At 38.7% G+C, this 21,711-nt stretch overlaps 1 protein-coding gene across 2 annotated transcripts in view; it reads right to left on the minus strand.

Annotated features, from left to right (window-relative positions):
* The window catches only part of prkcq (protein kinase C, theta), a 35,441-nt gene extending 21,746 nt beyond the window's left edge, over positions 1-13,695 (minus strand). For both annotated transcript variants that reach the window (XM_084910160.1, XM_084910159.1), the window contains exons 1-2: positions 13,612-13,695; positions 4,606-4,983 (exon numbers count right to left, since the gene is read on the minus strand). In XM_084910160.1, the coding sequence (XP_084766286.1) occupies positions 4,606-4,723 (118 nt within the window). In that variant the 5' untranslated portion in view covers positions 4,724-4,983; positions 13,612-13,695. The remainder of the gene's footprint in view (positions 1-4,605; positions 4,984-13,611) is intronic.
* Positions 13,696-21,711: the final 8,016 nt, after the last annotated feature.

Genomic DNA, 21,711 nt, shown 5'->3' on the forward strand with positions numbered 1-21,711 from the left:
TACCCTTGTTGTGTTCAGCAAGACTTCAGCGATTGAGACCATACATAGTTCATATAAGAATTAAATAAGGGCTTAAATCAAGAGAGCCAAAGGATTTTTCTGATAGTCTTGTCCTGGCAACCACCTAATGATGAACTTTTTTTGTTTTTTTTTATTGATGTGACTTAGCACTAATTAGCATGTATGCACATCTCTGCAGTTTACTGATACAACTGTACAGTCTATATATGTGCCTTGTTAATTAGACTGGAGAGCATGGGACACCATCCTCTAATCTGAAAAGTTTGGTGAACCATGCTGGTTTTGGAGCAGAAGTAGGCACAGTTCAAATGCTCTGCCAACCATCTTTCATATACAGTCTATGGTATTTACCGTTCTGCTTCGGTGTGGAGTGCAGAGAGACACATGACTGGATTTCTCATACTGTTTTTACATGTACAGAACATGCTGGCCTTATTTTGAAAGTAAGAAAGGATTTTACTTAGTGCAGATACACATTTTGTATCTGTGTCTGTATAAGTATAAATGCTACTGATAATATATTTTAATTTTTCCAGACTAAATTACACAAGAAATCTAAAAGTGGAATCATTTGAAGCCTTATAAACTTCATTATACAGGAACAGAAACGAGTAATTTGGCACAGCCATGTATACCATCATGCCAATGCTACTTTTGAAAAAACAGTACTGTAAGAACAGAAAATCATGCGGCTTTAAAGTGTTGCACTTGTGGATGACTTGCTGTGCTTGGCAGAGTCGAAAACGGAGAAACCTAAAGAGAGCCGGAACACACTCGACTAAAGGCGACTGCAGTCACTGTTATTTGAAGATGAAATAAGTCACAGTGAGCCAAAAAGGGCCTGATGGGAGCTATCTACTGTTTTTCTATTTTTTCTAATCAGCTCTTCATTTCACGCTGCCAGCGAGCATATGCTCCTCATAAACACTGGAACACTGTTTAACGTAATAAACGGCTTTTCCCTTTTAAGGGTACTCTTTGTGATGAAGTAGTGGATGTCTTCACTTCATGTGAGTATTTCAGTTTAAGCACATCATAAGATCAATGACACGTCCACTCTTTGCTTCTTCACAATGTTATGACTCATGCATTAAAAATATATACTTTTAATCCAAAGTAAAGTGAAACGAAACTAAATTACATTTAGTTCCCCAGTGAAAGTGTAAGTGAAACACACACACAGAGTGTCGCTCTGCTACCCTGTAGGACAAGCGTTGCGGTTACATTGAAGAGGAAAAGAAACATAAGGACCCTCCTCTTTCCTCTCAGTCACACACTGTGTTTAACTTTATCCTGCACTCATACTCAGCAGTGGTTAAACTTAGCCAGATGCAGAACTAAGATTTCTGCTGTGAGGCTTTATCACGCTGGGAAGTTTCCCACAGTTGTGACACTGGATGTGAATCAACAACCCAAAAGAGAGCTTTAAAAAAAAAGGGCATACTGGGCTTACTGTATAAACCCATTAACATTTCTATTATTTAAAAATGTTGTTGAGTCCTTGAACATGTAACATTCCTGCTATATGAGCCATCCAATACCTCAGATTCTGCAGACGTAGCCGGAAAGACTTACTGGAACTGTATGTCAGCGTCCTTCAAAGTGAAAGTAAACATAGCTGATTCACTATGAAAACAGTTACAGATAATCAGTGAAGCGTTCTACACTGTAACCTACTACCACAGCCACAGTCGACATTTTCTGTTCCCAACACACACTGTTGTTGCTTCACTGAAAACTTCCTGAGCATCACTTCCTGTGCTGCATGGAAAACCTTTCTTTCTTTCTTTTTTCTGGTAAAAACCCAGTGAGCATAGTGTGGGTTTTTATGGCAACCCTGTCTACAGAAGGGCTGCGATCCTGTGAAATATTAAATAATATTTAATAATAAACTTAGTGAGAATGAGTGATTTACAAGATGTTTCAATTCTAAAGGGGTCAGTCCATCGCAAATCAACGTGGGCCTTCAACATGACCGTCTCAGATTTGCATTTAAAAAAGTCTGCAGATGTTTAATGACTGCAAATATGTTACACAACATATATTAAAAAGAAAAAGGTTTGTCAACCCACTTTTACCCCTTTGATTAACATGTGTGAACATGAATTAAAAAAAAACAACTATTTTCCCTGATTTTTGTTCCCATCCAAATGAACCAAGATCTGTAATTTGGGACAGATGCATCCAAAAATGTCAGTCTATGCTAATGTGAGATGGAATGACCCATATGTGAGCTAGAATAATACAAAGACGACATATAAAAAGAAATGTCATCCTTACGATTTGAATGTGAGCAACATACAGACCAGAAAAGTCACGTAACGCTTGACTTTCCTCATCAGGTTAAGATTTAGTTGCATATAAGCAGGCAATTTATTTATATAGCACTTTCAGAACAACTCCCAGATGAACACACAGTGTTGTACACTTGACATGCCAGAAATGATACATTGAATAAGTTAAAAAAAAATAAAATAAAGATAAAAAATTTAAAAAATAAGATGATAATTAAAATGACATTTAAAATAATAAAATCAGCACAAATATCAAAAAATAAAATAGTATAAAATGATCATTAGAATTACATGTAAAACAATAAAATGAGCACATTAGATTTAAAACAATAAAATCAGGGTCATACTGTGTCATATGCCAAGGAGTAAAAATGGATTTTAAGACTTGTTTTAAAAGTGGACAGTGAAGGGGCCTCTCTAATGTGCAGGGGCAGATTGTTCCAGAGATTAGGAGCAGCAATAGAGAAGGCCCTGTCCCCTCTGAGCTTTCTCTTGGACCTGGGTACCTCCAGGAGCAGCTTGTCAGCTGACCTGAGAGACCTGGGGGGTGAGTAAAGATGCAGAAGCTCAGAGAGGTAAGTTGGGGCAAGACCGTTTAAACATTTAAAAACAAACATGAGAATTTTAAAATGAACTCTAAGATATACAGGCAGCCAATGGAGTGAAGCGAGGATGGGAGTTGTGTGTTCTCTTTTACGAAAAAAGATACCAGAGAGGTATTTAAGAGTCTTTAAGAAGGAAAAAAGTTAATGTTTAAAAAAACTGAGAATTTCATTATATATGGTAAATATATAAACAGCATGACCATGTAGTGGAAATCACTGCTTGGGCTCAGGAGCTCTTTATTTTTAACTCTGCCACACAAACAAATTAAACTACAACAAGATCCTGAAATTCCAGATCATTTTCTCTGGACACGAGCTCATTAAGGATGGACTGAGGCGACTGGAAAAACCTTTCTTGTCATCAGACTGATTAGAAATTTGAATTCATGAAAATCACAGATATCTGTTTCTTCAGAGCTGAAGGCTTGTTCAGTTAAAAAGTCCGTGTCAGTGAGGATAAAGAGGAGCATAGTTGCTTGCGGCCTGGGTAACATTTAGTTCTTAACATTTGTGAAGGCAGCGCTAATGATGAACCATCAACACACGCTGCCATCGTGACACCATTTGTTTCCCGAGGAGATTCAGTAAGATGGTGCCAAATCACATTTTGCATCAGTGTGCACAGCAGCGTGTAAAAGAGTCCCGGTGTAAGCTGGGGGGCCCGCAGCTCAGACCTCAAAAACATTTCACCAGTTTTTGAAACTAAAAAAATAGCCAAAGCGAGGCTGCTGATCATCTTAAAACCTACACCAAGCTTATAACACTTTCAGCACTGCAACGACTGCTCTCCCTAGGCCTCAAACACTTACACTGTTGCTGTTAAAAGTGGTGAGCAACATTGCACAATGGTAACCAAGCCCATGTTCCCACGGTATCTGAAGCAAAATGAGGATAGATTTTTAATGAAATTAACATTTTTAGCATTTGACAAGCTGTCTTTATGGTATTTCTGCAAAATTCAAAGTTAAAATGAGTTGAAAATAATTGGATTCTGTTCCAAACTTGTTTTTGTGGAAACATGCACAGCGATTATTACTGAAGTTGATTCCTATATATAAATATCTAATATTTCAAAAAGTTAAAAAAGAAAGGATTAAGTCAACCACATGTAAAGATAATGTCTTCAAACTGCTTGTTTGTTAGAAATCTAAAGCGAACAGTTTTACAATCGTACGTGTCAAAGAAAAGAAACAAAGTCACATTTGTGAACATAAAAGCAGTCAGTGTTTGGTGTTTTTCTGGATCAATAGCTAAATTACTGAATCAATTCTGAGCTTGTGTGGCTACGAAATCCCCCCCAAACAAACAAAGATGATGCAATCGCCAAAACCAAAACATAATTACACATGCCAAAATGTTCCACCTCACTGTGTAATTTAACCCTCTGAAGTTTAAGCTGTCATCGATGAAGACTTTAATCCTAACCGTAACCCTAAATCCAACCCTGTGCTATCAGATTATGTCATTTTTGTCCTTTTTTAAAGTTGCTCTTCCAATTTTGGCCATCAAGGGGCAGAAAAAGGGTTTGGGGTGGTCACCAGCGACCACTTAGACCTCAGTGGGTTACAGTCAGGGTCTTGTGGATCCACAATTCCAGTGTCTGTAACCACTGTTCAATTAAATGCTCAACTTTCACTTGATTGAATGGACTCAAATTAAAATGATTATTATTTATAGTCACTAACCTGTGTCAACGGCCTCCTTCATATAAACAGCACAGTATGGGTTCAGCACCTCCTCATGATAAGCCAGACCCGGATCAATCTCAAAGTGGGAAAATCCGATCCGCAGGAAAGGCGACATGTCTGCAGACTTTTACCGTCTGACCGCTGCTCAAATATCCAAACAGCCTCCACAGATGCGCTCCGGATGAAGTCCTCTTAGTTTGAACAGATGAGAAATAGATGAGATTTGTGAGCTTTGAGAGCTCGTGCACTGCTGTGAACCACCTCTCCTCCACTGCAGCACGCACCGACTGCCCCTCTTCCTCCACAGGAAAGATGGGCTAGCAGAGGGGAGGAGGCAGGGAGTTTTTTCTTTCCACCCCTGACACTTTAAAGAACCTGTAAAAAGGAAGAGAGAGAGAGACACAGACATTTCATCACCTGTGACGCCGTAACCACAAGCTCTTTCCCTGCAAACATGCAACTTTTATCTGCTCCAGCTGGCTGTTACAGCAAGTTTTAAAATCAAATGAACAACAAAACTTCTTCTCGTACACTCTCCCCCTGATAAAATGTCTCAAACCACACATTTAATGAGAGGACAGGAATGCATCTGCCATGCTTTGCAGAGTTTCACACATAAAGCACTGCGAGCAATGAAAAAAAAGCAGCCTGCTGAACCTAACTGCACCTAAAAAAAAAAACCAACCTCTCATAACTTTAGGGCTTGTAAACAAATAATCTCTTTGCTTTGTGCGATCAGCCATGCTAATAATCACAGTAACACACCTAGAAATCATTTCCTCTGCGACCGTTGCAGTGTCTTCGACTCGGTCAAGGCCGATGTGACATTTGAGGCCTGCTGAAGAGCTCTGTGTGTGTGTTTGTGTGCGTGTGTTTGTGTGTCAATGTCAGTCCCAGTGGTGGAGAGAAGACAGGGACTATTAATAGAGCTGAAATACTAAACGCAGATGTGGAATATATGACAGCATGCGCCTGAGTCTGCAATATTCATCATCATTCTTTACTGTAAAGCTTACTGTCCTTAAGTAGCGTCATGTGAACTTGTGTACACTGCGTCAGTGTAGTTCAACATCTTAACAGAGAGAATTTTTTAACTTTTTAGCTCCCAAAATAAAAGCACGAGGTGTTTCATGCAGAATTAGAATTTGAGTTGAACAAATCGAACTAGCTAACGGAAGCTTAGCCCGGGGGCTGAAATCAGCCCGGTGATGACATTGGACAGATTTAGAAATGTGAACCAGTATAAATTTTGAACTTTTAATTGACATTTTCATACTTCACCCAAAAAGTTAACTGAGACATAAAAAATTAAATACCAGCATTAAAATAACAAAAACATTGTATTTTATAACAGCTTGTGAACAGTCATAACATTTTCTGTAATTTAACAGGTTTATCATGCAGTTTCACAGGTCCGGCCACTGAAGATCAAAATAAATTCCTGCTATGTATGATGTAGGACAGTAATGACAACATGGAAGAGATGGCACATCCATTCCTGTTGGGTCCTTTTAACTCAACAAATCAAAAAAATGTTTGATTTCTAATCAACCGTGTATCATATAATTATCATTCAGCTCGACAGTAAGGCATTTTTGCATCTTTCAGCTTATCGCATTGTTTTAAGAGGCAACTTTTGTCCAATGTTTTGTACTTTGGTCACATCTGCTGATCGCTTTCAGCACAGTCCTTAAATACCACACTGGACTACAAACTTAACACCTGACCGGCATCATCAGGTGGAGGATTCAAAAACTGTACATAAAACCAGCTGAAAGCGTGAGGGCTTTCTCTGTTTGGTTGCTCTGTTTGACCCGCCCCTCCCCCAGTGTCAGAAGATAGCTGTAATGAATGCAGTTTTAGTTTTAAACCAAGGTGGGCATCCTTCACGTCTCTAGTGCTAGGCTATAAATAAAATAGACGTGAAAGTCAACACAAAAAAATGAAAGCTTTTTAATAGTGCATGTTTGAGGTATGTTTGATACAATGCTACTCTATGCGAACACAGTGTAATGGCATGCAGCTACCTTGGCTCATACCACATGCTAGTCCAAGCCATGTTAACTTGCCTTTTGAGTAAGTGGCTGTTGTGGAAAATACACTCTTCCAAACTTCAGGTACTCCCAGTGTGAAGCCCCCTCCGTCAGTGCCCCCCATTGTGCATTTTTGTAAAAATACTCCCATTGCAAAATATTAAAAAAGCAGCCAGTTTCTGGGAAAATCTACACCCCCAAAGTCTGTGCATTATAAAAGTACAAAGCTGAAGCTAAAGATATATATTCCCCAGACAGTTAGAACTAAAAGAAGAATAAACATTAGGCTTACCATCATGGAGGGAAACAAAAATATAAATTTGTCATGCACAAAATGTCAAGCTATTTGGCAGTTCAGAAGCCACAATTACAGTATTTCATGAGCCATTTCTTAAAAAAACAAAACAACAACAAAAAACAAAACTGATTTACCAGGTACTAAAATACTGCACACTTTTAGTAAACCAGGTATAACTTTACTCTCGGAAATGTTGTGGCCTCTTTGAACTTGTGCTGACTGCTTGGTTTGTTCACATTACGTTGGTTTGAGTGGCTGTATAGATTCCGTTACTTATACCATTAAATTTCCATTTAAACCACTGAACTAGTCAGCGTGGTATCACACAGGGTGAAGAAACCCAGCAGTTATTCCACATGTTAATCCCTGACAGTTTTCTCTATCACACATACAGCACTTTCTGAATCATAGACCATTGGGTAGAAATCATTATGATCTAACCACTTACTTTTTTGAGCTGTTACTACATAAATTTCGATTTCTTTCATCCTTTTTGAGAATAATCTTCATTTTACTTGAAGTTGCCATTTTTTCCCGAACTCTTACATACTGAGAACTATAATACTGATAATGCTAAGCATGTGAAACTAGGACACAGTTATACTTGTGTTTTTAATACGTTTATGAAAACTTTATAGACTTTCAATTTGAATAAGCCTGAAAGATGTGAAGGTTAGACTTCATTTTTTAATTTAACGTAGCATGTTTTGATAAGTAGTTACGTCCCTATACACACAGTAACATTCGGCGCTTCGTCTGTATATCCTTGGCCCTGATGTTAGTATCACAAGTGCATGCCAGCACTTACGTTCACACACTCCCACACAATCCTAACATCACAGATTCAAACTTTTGAAATGTGCAGAGCAGCAGCCCTCCCTCGCAGTTTTTCGTGTAGGTTGAACCTGTTGTAAAAGGCTGCGTTCAAGCAGGAGGAGTTAGACTTCCGGTGCTCTGTTACATCAGTGCAACCACACTTCCTGTTTCTGAGCGGTTTAATTTTTTGTTTTTGAAGCCTGACAGGTGGGGTTGTAGCAAATTTGAGATTGAAAAACAAAATCAGACCCAAAACCCTGCTGCTCTAAATTTTTCAAAAAGGCGGGAGGAGGACAGAGAAAGCGACGCGAAGCTGAAAGTTTTCTTTGCGATGCGTTTGGAAGATTTAGGTTAGAAATTATATGTAGATTATCATATAAATGTGAAACGTAAAGCTTTAACCTGACTGCATCAAAGCAAGCTGCACACTGATCTTGGAACATCTGCATTAAACCTACAGTTGCGAGAAGTTTTCTATTAGACCACATAAAATAAAATGTGGTCTGATTACTGATCTTTATTGGCGTTGCAGTAACAGTCAAACACACAAACACACAATAACTGAATAATATGTGAACATAATGTAATAACTTTAAGTGCAAGCTGGAAAAAGTACGTGAACATCTGAATATAGTAATGTCTAGAACCTTTTTTTTTTTTTTACCAGAAACACCTTTAATCAGACGTTTCCTGTAGCTGATTATGAGGCTTGGGCAACAATGATGACACATTTCTGGACCACTCCCTTTTATGTGACTGGTTTAGTTCAGCAACACTAAACCTCTCCTGCCAACGACATTTTTTTTGAATTCATTGCTCTCCTAATGATTGAAACCCATCCAAGCCCTGGGGTAGGAAAGCGGCTGAAACCATGTTGCTCCCTCCGCCTTGCTTCACAGTTGAGCTGAGGTTATGTTATGTGCGTGCAGAGTCCCTTTTACTTTTAGTTTTTTTCCTCCAGGGATTTTCTGTCCACAGAAAAGTGTCCTAGAAGTGTTGTGAAATATCCAGGTGGTCTTTTAAAACTATAGGATGTTATCTAGCCACAGAAATGTCTCCAGGTGTTGTGGTGCTACTCTTGTCTTTGTGATCCTTCTCTTCTGAGGTCCAGTGAAAGTTGTTGTGACTGAGGACTGGTTCGAACTCCTTTAAAGTACAGACAGTCAGTAAATTACAGGGAGGGGCACCTGTATAACCTCCACTTTTAACTCCCACTGCTGTTTTTGTCAAAGTAATTAGCAGCAGAGGTTCACTTGGTTTTTCCAGGCACGACTGTGAAAGATTGCTGGATGGGTTTATTACTACCACTCATGGAGGTACAAAGAAGGTCAAAACTGTTTTGTTTTTTTTACTATTGGGGTGGTCAGATTGAGTTTGTATATAACTGTAACTTCAATGAACATCAGATAATATTCCAGTTCCAGTTCCAAAGGTTTTACGATGTTTTCTCAGAACTGTACAAATGAAAAGCCTTTGTTGTAATGAGCTGATACTGTATGGTGGTGTCATGGCAATGCATCATTTAGAAAGCAGCTGTCATACAACAAAAGCACTCCCTTAACTTTTGAGAAATTACAGCCATTTGTATACAAGGTCACTTATTTCCAGGTGCTTAAATGTAACTGAACAGATTAAAAATAAATAAAATCGCAATTTTTAATATTTGCCAATAACACTCTGCAGGGAATGGTGGCCTTTAGTCTATCACCACAGAACGAGTTTCCTCCTTTGTGGTGCTTTCTGGGTCTTCCTGTCTAATGGCCCAATTATGCTCTCCCTTTCGTGGGTTTTGCGTGCCAATTTTGGCGTGACATCATCTGTTGAAGGACACAGTCTTTGTGGCGTTGGTTGTGCACCTCTCGATTCTCGTAACCACGGCCACCGCAGCTGGATTGAAGATACGAGTGTACGATCATGATGGTTTTTACTGTCATTTTAATTATGTCCCAGTACAGAAGCTCAGAGACATGCAAATGCAAAGGTATACAGAGGGAGGTGTTGGAACAGTTTGCTAACTTTAGAGTTTGTCGAAAAAACAAACTCAAAGTCTTGGCTTCCGGTTTTCACTTCTTCTCCTCCTACATCAGCGCTGATTGGGGATATTGTCTGAGTGGCGACATCTATCGTTGAGGACAGTACTGGGGCGGCTTCCTGCGTGTAACGGCGGGTATAAATACAACTGTGAAACGTGGTTACTGCGGTGAGCAGAGCGACCATTACAGCAGTTATACTGGGGCCTTTAGCCTTGTCTTCAGTGAAATGCAGCCCAGCTGGGTTGAGAACAAATGACTGATATTGGCCTGAATCACACAGGTCTAGAAACCAGTTGGCAACCACTGGTTGCTAGGCAAACATGGCTATTACCCGACCAGTTGGCAAGGTGATGGCAGTCAATTTGAAATTGACTGTTAAATCCACAGTTGAGTAGGTCTAGAGAGTTGTCAGTGACTCCCTGCCAACCACAGGTTATTTTCTGAGTGGCTGCTGCAGGCTGCCAGCAAACCGGCTAGCTGAAATTGGTTTTCGTGAAGTTTACACAGCTGTACCAAAAACCTCGGTGCAATTACAAGAATGTTTTTGGTGCAGCGCACTCTTTGTGACCAATTTCACCAGCAACCACAATGGCAAAGGCATTTTTACCCAGCAACCAGGTGATTGTCAGGGGGTCACCGAGCAGTCTCCAGGCCCGTGTGAGTGGGGCCGTAGACACTGCAGAAAAGCTCCTGGGTTGGTTTGACACTAATTCAGCAGGCTGCTTCTGTCTCCTGTCATCATCAATAACACTTGTGACCAATGCCTTTGGAAGGTATGCGTGTTCATACCATCACACTCTTTCCACTGTGCTTTCCAGAGGATATCGTTTCAGATCATAAAGTGTTGCTTCCAGTTAAATAAGAATGCCGTTCGGATAATGATCGGGCTTATTCCAGAGTAGTGGTCGGCTCTTGTGTTGTGAATGATCCTGAGATCATCCACCCTTGCTGTCTCTGTGGTCTTCTAGTCTTTTTTTGTGTTGCCAAGAACAAAATATTTTTAAAAAATCCCAATAAAATGTATTTTTAATTTTACCAATTTTTTTTTTCTACTTGTAAAGTTAAAGCTCCACCGCTGATGGTGGAAGTAGGGATGGTTTTGCTTTTGCAGCCTGTTTCACTTGCATTACTGGCTCCATTGACCCCATGTTATGGTGTAAATACAGGTCATATTTTACTTGCTTAATTTATAAAGAACCGATGAAGGTCCACACAGGCTGCTTTTAAATCAGATTTTTCTTTTACACATAAAAATAGGGGACTAAGTATAAAAATAACTGTAATTCATCAACAAGATGTATTATTTTTGTTAAAAGCTAAAGCCTGCTTTTAATAACACCTACCGTAAATAAGGTTTTTGCTGAGTTTTGTACTTCTTAACTTTATCTCTTGCTGGTTTTGATAGCTGTGAAAGTTATTTGTGAGGTGTTACTTCAGATTTGAAATGAGAGCCAAGTTGACTTGATCTGATTAAATTTACATATGCCACATTTCCAATTACTGGCCTGGTGATATGAGTCAGTCACCTACCAGCAAAATCTTCCAGGCAGTGCTGTACTGAAAATGCAAATTCAGGGTCGTATTAGACTGAAAAGAAGCATGTTAATAGGAAATGTAATTCTGCAACAGAATCACCCAGTAATCTATCTGTTTCTGCAACTGCAGGTGCAGCGAGCCAGTTGTTGTTGTTTTACTGATAAAAGAAGAGTGAAGGAAATAAAGTGTGCGCCCCTTACCCCCACCTGTAGTTTTCTTTTTAAAGCACACTGATCTGCATGACGAGCGATAACAAGCAGCCGGGGAGCTCATTACAAACTTAAACCCATTCTTCAAACCAGAAGAGCAAACCTTGAACTCCAGTGCTGTGAAATTTATAGACAATGATGCAGAAATCATCGAATGTGTTTCCTTTTGAGAAGAAAATTGCAGGAAAAAGCGGCAGCGTTGAAAGAGTTGGAACGAACTGATGCTGTCGGTCAGTCAGAAAAAGGCTGATTTTAACAACCTCAAGGCTTCAAGCTTGAAGATGTTTGTGTTTCCTACACCTCTGTGGTGTGATGCTCATGAAACACTCACGTTATGGCTAAACCCAAGTGGATTTAAACAGGACTAACACAGGGGTATTGTTAAAATAAGCTGCCCCAATCCCTTCGATTACTGCTTAGAACCATTTTCCCTCACATATAAGAACACAACACACACTTTTGTGTTTGTCTTCGAACAGAAGCCGTCAGATCTCTGTGATGCACTCGTGCGGCTGATGTTTATCTACTTCCAAACAACCAAAATACAGAATAAATAGACTTGACTTTATTGTGTTTTCTCATAGCGCACACTGCAATGTGTACTGGCATCTGAGGTGCCACCACCCGTTGTTGCTCAAATGCCACCACCCCCCCCTTAGCCCCTGCCCATCCTCAAACCCACTCATGGAGGTACAAAGAAGGTCAAGTGCGAGTGATCCGGTGCTGGAGACCTTTCAGAAAGCTTTCATGAGAGGGGACAAAGTCTAACGAGCCTCCCACCTGACCCTCTGTACCCAGCAACATCAAAGCACAGCGTGTGTTTGCTTTCTGAAGCAGCTAAAAGAGGAGGCTGGAGAGCTTTGTTGTTACTGACAGGTGTCCGTGTGTGGCAAAGGCCTTTCACCATACAGTAGCTGCTGCTTCGACACTCAAAGCATCCCTGAAGCGGTCACTCATTTAAAGGCACACACAAAGAGTTGACCCTCAGCAGCTAACGTCAGCTGCTTAGTTTGACACTGGGACTACAGTCCAAAACCTTTAAAGGTCAACCTACACTAATGCCTTCATTAGAGGCTAAACCAGCTAGCATGCAGACACAATATTGCACAGTGCTGGCCCACATTACAGACCAATATCAGCCTATTACAGACATAGTGGTGCAGGAGGAACTCTGGGAACTTTCTGCATAATATCATGGAAAAAATTGTGGCATTGTGAACTCAACGCTGACAAAACTAAACAATAACACCATAATTGTTTAATTTCAATGTAACTCTATCAGACTGCATGAATATTTCTATTAAAAAATGGGCAGCTGAATGAATATACATTTTTTCCCCCAGTTTCTCAGTTTCAGACGCTAAAATCCAGCAGTATTGATCAGGTTCTTATGATTTACTGTGTAAATTGGCTCAAATGAATTCGCACTCAATCAGCTCCAGACAGTAAAATGCTGTGAGTGTATTTACCTTTACTTTATCACCTTTACTTGTGAGTTTGTTATTTATAGAATGATTTTGTTATTTTTATGTCTCGAAAGATACCTATAAATAAATTATGCCTTATATTGTTGTACAGTATTATGGCCCAAACTACCTAAATGCAGAAGTAGGTAACCCCAGACCAGCTTCCTGTTTACACAGTAGTAATAATAATAATAATAATAATAATAATAATAATAATAATAATACAGTAGTTAATCCACAAGTAAATGCCTACATGTAAGTATTTTTAGTTTAGTATGTTTTTGTGTATTTTTAGTGTATTTGTGTTCATACAAACGTATAGTTACTAAAGGTGTTAAGTGTGACTCACCCCCCCACACACACACACCCCCACACACTTACACAACTTTATAATACTCTAAATACAGATGTTTTCGTGTCAGTGAATAAATGTAGATTCTTTTCACCCGTTCTGTGTTTCTAAAAATAACATCACCACCTAATGGCAAACACGCGTTTCGCAAATTGCAAAGCAGCCGCTTAAAACCTAAAAAGTGGGGAGAAATGCTTTTCTCTAGTTATTGACTAAAGTTCAGAAACCTCGGGCTGGAAACCAAAGGAAAGTGTACTGACCTTAGAGACACAGCAATGCCCGCTGAAGTTTAGAGCTTGCAGCTGAAGCTGCTCTCCATCCGAGCGCTTGTAGACCGGAGGGAGCACAGTGGGCGCATTTAAGCGTGATATCACGTGGCGTTCACGGACTGTAAGAATATTCACACTTCATGAAAGCGGTCTGAAGTGATCAATCAAATTTGATACAACAGCACAGATGACGTTTCAGTTTTTCTGTTTTACTGCCTATTTGAACTAATAAATAAATAGTTTTAAAGAGGTGGTCAAAATTAAAATACTATAACCAATTAAATGAAATGCATCATAACAAATACGTTATCTAAGCACAACTCTGTCCTTCACTAGTTTTAGTCTCAGCTGATTTTCCAATTCGCTTAGAAATATTTATTTGCAGAAGTTACATTTCCGAGCAGACGGTGAATGCAACTACCCCAGCGCACAGTACGAAGTGAAACTTATTGGTGAAACTACATAAAGAAAAACAACCTGACTTCAAGGCCACATTCAGAGATTTTTGATGGCAAAGTTTTATTTCTAATGTTTCCGAGGCAGCACTCAAATTAGCATATTTAATATCAAACCCAAATATCAGGGCTATTCGCCTGCTTTCCCTGTAAGTCGACAGAGAGACTACTCTAATACACATGTAGCTCATATGTTGTGGGTTTGTACAGCTGACTGCCTAATATACTGTGAAACCTTTATGAGTAAAGCTGGGCTGCTCGGTGAGTTGATAAAGGAGGAACATCCTACAAAAACAGAAATGCTGTTGTTAGTAGTATTAATACCCAGATCACGTGGTTACCTGGTGCTACCTGGTGGATAAACAGGAAAAAGACAAATAGATTTATTCTGTGAAATGTATCAGTGACTGGAAAACGAATTCAAGTGTATTTATTTTTTAAGTTGTGCTGTAGTCATTTTTTCATGTCTGTTTTCACCATTTCTCACTTTAAATTGTGGTAACGGTAAACATATATTAAGCAAACCTCAGACTTTTGAGTTCTTAGAAGCGTAAAAGCTTCTTTATTTATAGGAAATGTAGTAATTAAGTCAGAAAAAGGGATATATTTGGAGTTTAAGTAGCGTGATTTTTATGTCTTCATAACTTCCACCATGCCACCATGGTTCATTTCTGCATTGAGTGATTCAGTAAAAGGAAATGATACCATTTGAGACTTTCAAGAAGACTACATTTAAAATCTGGTGACCGGGCTCATTACTAAAGTGCCCAAGACCACTGGGTCAGAGAGGACCAGTGAGTGAAACCAGATCAGTACTTTAACACACAATACTTCTGATTGCAATTTTTTAATGTACTTAAAAGTATTTCTATGTGCAGTTGCTGTCTGATTGTGTCATTATATTTAGGATGCAAACACTGATCATCAGTACTCAACAATATTACTTTACATTAGTGGTGCAAGTCATATGTGTGTGTGTGTGTGTGTGTGTGCGTGTGCGTGTATGTATGACTTATGGAAACTGGAGGACATCCATCCTTCCTCCCTCCTCCACTCCCTCCCTCTTACCATTTCAGGGCCATGTGGTGACCCTAATGCAGCTGATGTTTGGTGAGGGGCAGGCTACATCCTGGACAGGCTTCATGTTCTCCCTGTGTGGGTCCTCTCTGGGTGCTCCGGTGTTCTGACAAACCATCCTACTTTGGCAAAACGTCCTACTGTAGGTAGTTTCTGCATATTTCTGCTGTCACAGAGTAATTCCAGCACAAATTAAAGTAGGTATGACGGTTTGCCACTTAACGTTGCCCATCAGAGTATGCTTGTAGCTTATATTCTTAAAGCCAGGATGGTTTGCCACTTCATTTTACTCGTTAAATTATGCTTATAGGTAACATTCACAAAGGTAGCATGGTTTGGCACTTAATTTCACCCGTCAGAGTATGTTTCTAGCTCTTATTAACAAAGGTAGGATGATTTGCCACTTAATTTTAGCTGTTAAAGTATGCTTCTAGCTCATATTCACAAAGGTAGGATGGTTCGCCACTGAATTTTAGCTGTTAAAGCATGCTTGTAGGTCACATTCACAAAGCCAGGATGGTTTGCCACTTCATTTTACCTGTTAAATTATGCTTATAGGTAACATTCACAAAGGTAGGATGGTTTGGCCCTTAATTTTACCTGTCAGAGTATTTTTCTAGCTAATATTCACAAAGAGTAGGATGGTTTGTCAGGTAGGATGGATTCCCAGAACACCTGCTCTTCCCACAGTTCAAAGACATGCATGTTACAGTAGCTTAACTTGTTAAGCGTGAGTGTGAATGATTGTTTGTATGTTTGTTTTAGAGCCTCTTAAAAAACATGAAGAATGCAATTTTTATTAAAACTTTTTTTTTTATTTTACTTTAGCACGGCATAACACTGTGACAACTCAAATCTGAAACGTGAATGTAATACTTTAGAAAGCAAAAACATTAATGTTTTTTTGTCAGACATATTCAGCGAAGAAATGCAAAAACGTGTTTGACTTGGATCATGAGTCTTAAAATATGAAATGCAGTTTGTTTCATGCATACAGTCGACCAAACACACACATCACATTTATTTAAAACAAAAACAAAACTTCTCCCAAATATAATGTCACCCAAATTAGATTAATTAAATTAAGGTTACATTATATTAGGTTAAGGTTATGTTGATGTGCTTTCTTATTAAAAATAATAATAATAAATATAATAAAATATGTATTAATGTAAAGGAGGAACATAGAAAAGGACATCAAATCCAAGCCAATAAATTATCACAACATCAGATTTTCACCACATAATTATTGTAATCAAAACACTTCACAGGGCTCATGAAATCTACAGAAATTTTAAAAAATAATATGTCAGATTTCTGTTTTTCTCTTCTTTTTTTCTTTTCTTTTCTTTGCCAAATAAAAACTCAAAATGAGACAAAGGTCCTGTTTCTGTTTTCTATAATGATGTACAGTGAAAATAAAAACAGGCAAATTGCTTTATTAAAGTCTAAAACCAACCTATGGATGACATTACATTTAAACAAGAAGATTTCTGCAGCAATATAAAAACGTCACGATTTGTAATTTCTCCACCAGGAGGTGCCAATGTTCATGCAATGACCTTGGCTGTCTGTAGGCAAATACATGGAAATTTTGGATGTCGTTAGAGAAAGCACAAACGATCACTCACTAGTGAAAAAAAGAAACCATATTAGTTTCATGTTAGATGTCAATATGTATAAAACTGAAGGTAAAGCATGTTACTCTTATGTTTATAGGTGGTTCATCATATGTTTGTGGTCATACACATGAGACTGATTCAAGTCCACTTATAGTTTTCTCAGTATTTGACCATCCTTCTATATATCCCTCCATCTATCGATTCATTCCATCCCATTCAGAGTCACGAAGAGCCTCCACAGCCAATCACTGATCATATTACACAGCCTAAGTGCAGATAACACCGCAGCACTACCTGGCTGCCAAAAACACTGACCCACTCCCCTTTTATTTAATTATTTATTTCACAAATCACATCCATCAAGCTTGCTGAAGCTCAAGTCTTCATGTTTAATCTCAAAGCAGAGCAGAGTTGGCCGTTGTGTGTGTGTGTTTGTGTGTGTTAATTGTGTTGATGAGGTCACACTTCCTTCCTGTAACTTCAGAGTGTTTAGCACCTTAAAGTGTTTTTTTCCCTTTCTGGTGACTGTAATAATTGTTCAGACAATCCTACACATGCACTCAGAAGAAACAGTTGTAATTACAGCTCTCACAGATAAAAAGGGTGCCACACTCAAACCCCCAGATGGCCACTTTTGTCTTCACGTGAAGATATTTATTGTGCATCCTTATCCACACTGAGCTTTACAGTCCTTGATCAAATTGTAGTGTGTTTTGGAGCATTTTCACTGTCTTTCATTGTCTTCTAAAGACATTTCTTCCTTCTTCAGCAATGATTTTCTTAATGAAATTTTACTTTATTTTCCATATTTTACTTCTGTCTACAGATGCATGCTTTCTTTTGCATCATCCATACTGAACTGCTGTGCTTTTCCTGCACTTTTCCATGTCGCATCTCCTGCACCTCTAGAACTCCTTTTCTTACCTTTTGCTACATCGGTTTCTAGCCCTTGTGCAGCTCGAGGTGTTGCAAGGTGAATCAGAATGATTGTGAAATGATTGTGAAAAGAAAAGGAAGACATTTCTTTCATCTACACTCTTTTTCTTCAGTCTTTTATTTTCTCTCCTGTGTGTTAAGAAGCGATTAAAGAGGCAGAAGAGTTTTTACCACTGCAGGCCTCTAAATTTAAACCTCAGATGACCCAGTCTGAGAATAGCAAATGAGAAACAGCCTTGCACTCACAAAACGAATAAAAATGGTAATACAGGCGCTACATGGCGTATGGATCTATTCATTTTCAGTTCTGCTAAATCTTCTTTTTTCTTTGGATCCGGAACCCATGTGACTAAACACCCCAACACGTCCTCCACCATCCTGAATGTGTTACACTTTCTTCTACTGCTCTGTGCCATCACGTTCAGCTCTCTACTGCACTTTCAACCCCCCCACCCCCCCTTTGGGCCACTTAATGGCCTCCACTGCCTTTTAATTTCCTATCTTGAACCGTCCTCCACTGTATCAGTGGAGTAGTGCTTCATAGGAGCCATTTTTGAGTACGTGGAACAGAACAGTAGTTCTTTAAACAGCCAAATATTGTTCTTGGCCTGCAGCCCATAGTGCAGTAGATTTGGAAACTAAGCTCTGCGCTGCTTTAAATTCCATAACCTCAACTATGAGCTGAGAGAACACTGTGGGATTTAGATGTGATGCTGGGCAACGCAACAAAACCTTTGAATAAACCCTTGTTTGTGGTTTAAGCTGCATGCAGATGTCACAGGAGCATGCTGTATATCATAATAATAAAAAGAAACACAGTAAAAAGGTTCTACCTAAAAAAAATCTACTTTGAGTATGAAATTTTCCTTAAACTACATTTTGCTAAAGCACAATAGTTACTTAAAACTTAAAAGAATTAACTTCCCAAAAATCTTATTAGCAGTCTGTTTTCATGTTAATGCAGTGACGTGGCATTTCTCAACAATACCCAAAGGCATTTCTCTTGAATTCACTGTGTCTGCCTCGCCTTCTTTTGTATCATTTCACAATGGACGACTGTGTCTTAACACCAGCGTTTTCTCAGTCTTTTTATCTTTCCAAATTCAACAGAACCTCCGGATTTTTTTTAAATAATCACCAGCTGCGACGTTTAAGTCATGTACATAGTAATGAATCAACGATCCCGATCCACTGATATAATCTCTGCAATTCTGCACTGTCGTTGCTTTTACTTTAGATACTCCGAGTTCTCCGGCTCAGTCCAAAGCTTGCTTTGCTAATTGATGAATCTATACTGGTCCCAATAAAGTAAATGAGGGAAAACATGTTTGTGTGGGACAAAGTGGGACGCATCAGCATGTCGAAATTAAATATAAAAATAGAATAAATCTATTGCTGACACCATATTGCCATTTAGCAACAAATACAATAAAGTTAAAATGTAGCTTATGTTTGTTCTTTTGGTCTCAAGCTATAGTTTGATGTGCTCCCATATTCTCTTTTATTTCATTTTTCAGAGTGGAATAGTCCTGATGCTTTTCTTTCCTAGCTCCTTAGACTACGATGACCTGGATGACTGAGGACATAGACTGACATAACTTTTTGAGACACATCTGCAAGTTTTAGCAATTTTTATCCAATAACAACACATATACCGTCTCACATCACACTATATTTTCCCTCTGTGTGAAATTTAAAAATAACTCTATATTGCCGCTTCAGTTTCCATCCTATGCAACCACATCTTAGTATTTCGTGACTTGTGTGGCATGAGATTATAAAAAATTGCCTTCATATCACTGAATGAAACTGAGAGTTATTCCAGCACAACGAGATAAAATGTGGGATTTTGTAAAGACTAAAAATGCTCTACAGTTACACCTTACTGTAGACATGAGTGTGAATGTTGTGTCAGGTGTAGCCAAAAACACAAGGACAATTTTTTTTAAACTGACATGCTTCTCAATCCAACCAGTGGATTGAGAAGCATTTTTTTCCAGTTTGGCTACTTGCAAAATTTAATGTTAGCCTTGATATTTTTGACAATATTGCCCATATTACTTTGAATTTTACCACCCATTCACTGTGTTACCTAATCAAATTTCAAATTTTCAAATTTCAAATTCTGTTTGATTTTATAGCGCCAAATCACAACATACAGTTGCCTCAAGACGCTTTTGTGAGAAGGACCACAACTGTCCGTGTTTATTTTTCTTTACTGCAGTGACACGCACGTTTTTGGCACGGCACCCATGCGTGCAGCTTTCCAGCTGCACTCCGACACACACTCTCCACTCTTGGCTCCGGCTTCACTAAATCACAAAGGGAGGGAGGGAGAGAGAGCTCAATAACTAAACAGCACACACCTGTCCCACCAACCTCCCTGGCACCTTGCACCTTGAGTTCACTACACCACTCCTCCGCTGCAGCTGCCAGTGACCACACCTCCGCCACAGCTTTATATATATTGTAAAGGCAAAGATTCCACAATCAAATGAGCCACTTTGAGAAAGCACTTGGCAACAGTGGGAAGGAAAAACTGACTTTTAACAGGAAGAAAACTTTGTCAGAAGAAAACTATTCTAAATTGGTGTTCAATTAAACATGAAAACAATCTCCTTCTTTTTTGAGTAAACAAATCATTCCTCTTTTTGGATGCAGAAACTTACGAATGCACATTAAATGGAAGCCAATAAACTGGGGGCTGTCACAATATCAAGGTTTTATATATTCTTTATATATTCTTTCCACACACAGAAACTAAATAACTTCTTTATTTTGAAAACAGTGAAGCTGCACTTCTCAGAAACACATCAAGACATTTTTTGATGAATCCCGCAGCATCTCTGCTTCTTCTCCTTTCTTGTCATTTCACCCTGTAAGTCCAGAACCTCCAGCTTTTTTGTTCTATTCCCATAGCTCAGCACACACAATTATCAGATTTCCTGCCAAACTTGCTTCGGTACAAGAATTGTTCAAGGCTGACTAATCTTTACAACAGTCTCATCCAGTTTACTCTCTTAGCTCTAAATCTTTATTCTGTTTCATACCTTTGTCTGTTGCTACACATCAACCCTTTGCAGACACATTTTATCCTAGAAAATGGTTCAAACCCACTGAATTCATAATTCATTTTTAACACAGGCATCCACTAATGCTTTTGATTCCTGATCTTTTTAGTCAACAGGCGTGTTTTTGATGAGGTCTTTTCATAATAAAATAATTATTTCCACATTATCTGACAGAATCACACATGGTCATGTGGAAAACCAACCTTTTCCAGCAAACACTTGATCCTCTTTGAAACTGTGCCAACAGATGAACGACATGAAAGACTGACCTTCTTTAGTCTTTGTAAGGGTCGTTTTCTGAGTGTTTCTCTGAGCTGATTTTTACCAGACTGATAAAAACAAACATTTAATACTCAATAACTGAGACTGCAGTGACAACCAGAATCAGTTTCCCTTTGCATTGCTGACAGTGACAGTATCACACCACTTCTTGGTTTTAATTATTTAATAAGAAATGGCAAAAGTGGAGCAGTGTCCCAAAAGATGAACTATAGTTTTTACTGAAAGTGCTGTGAGTGCAGTGGGGGAAAAGGACTATATACTCTGATTTATATGCAGGACTTCGTGTGCTCTCTGTGCTGAACACAAAAATTTTAGCAGGTGCAACCACTTTTATGTAAAACTATGACATGAAGTACATTGTCTATTAATCTCTCTGTTATCTACTAACAAACAAACAAACAAACAAACAAACAAACTAAAATTTTTAATCACACACTGAATTGTTAATTTATTTATAATTTATGGAAGTACCAATGAATTTCTGTTTTAAAAAAAGTCACAAAGTAATAGTGTATTGACAGGAAACGACCAGGACACTTTCTGTTTGTTTTTTTTTGTTTTGTTTTTTTGTTTTACTTTCTGGACTTTTCTTTTTTCCACAGTGTATCCCAGCAAATTCAACCCTATTAGCAGTTAGCTGCACTGTTA

Source organism: Perissodus microlepis, chromosome 17 (genome assembly GCF_051167445.1).
Source record: "Perissodus microlepis isolate ML-2025 ecotype Zambia chromosome 17, ASM5116744v1, whole genome shotgun sequence".
Taxonomy (NCBI): Eukaryota; Metazoa; Chordata; class Actinopteri; order Cichliformes; family Cichlidae; genus Perissodus; species Perissodus microlepis.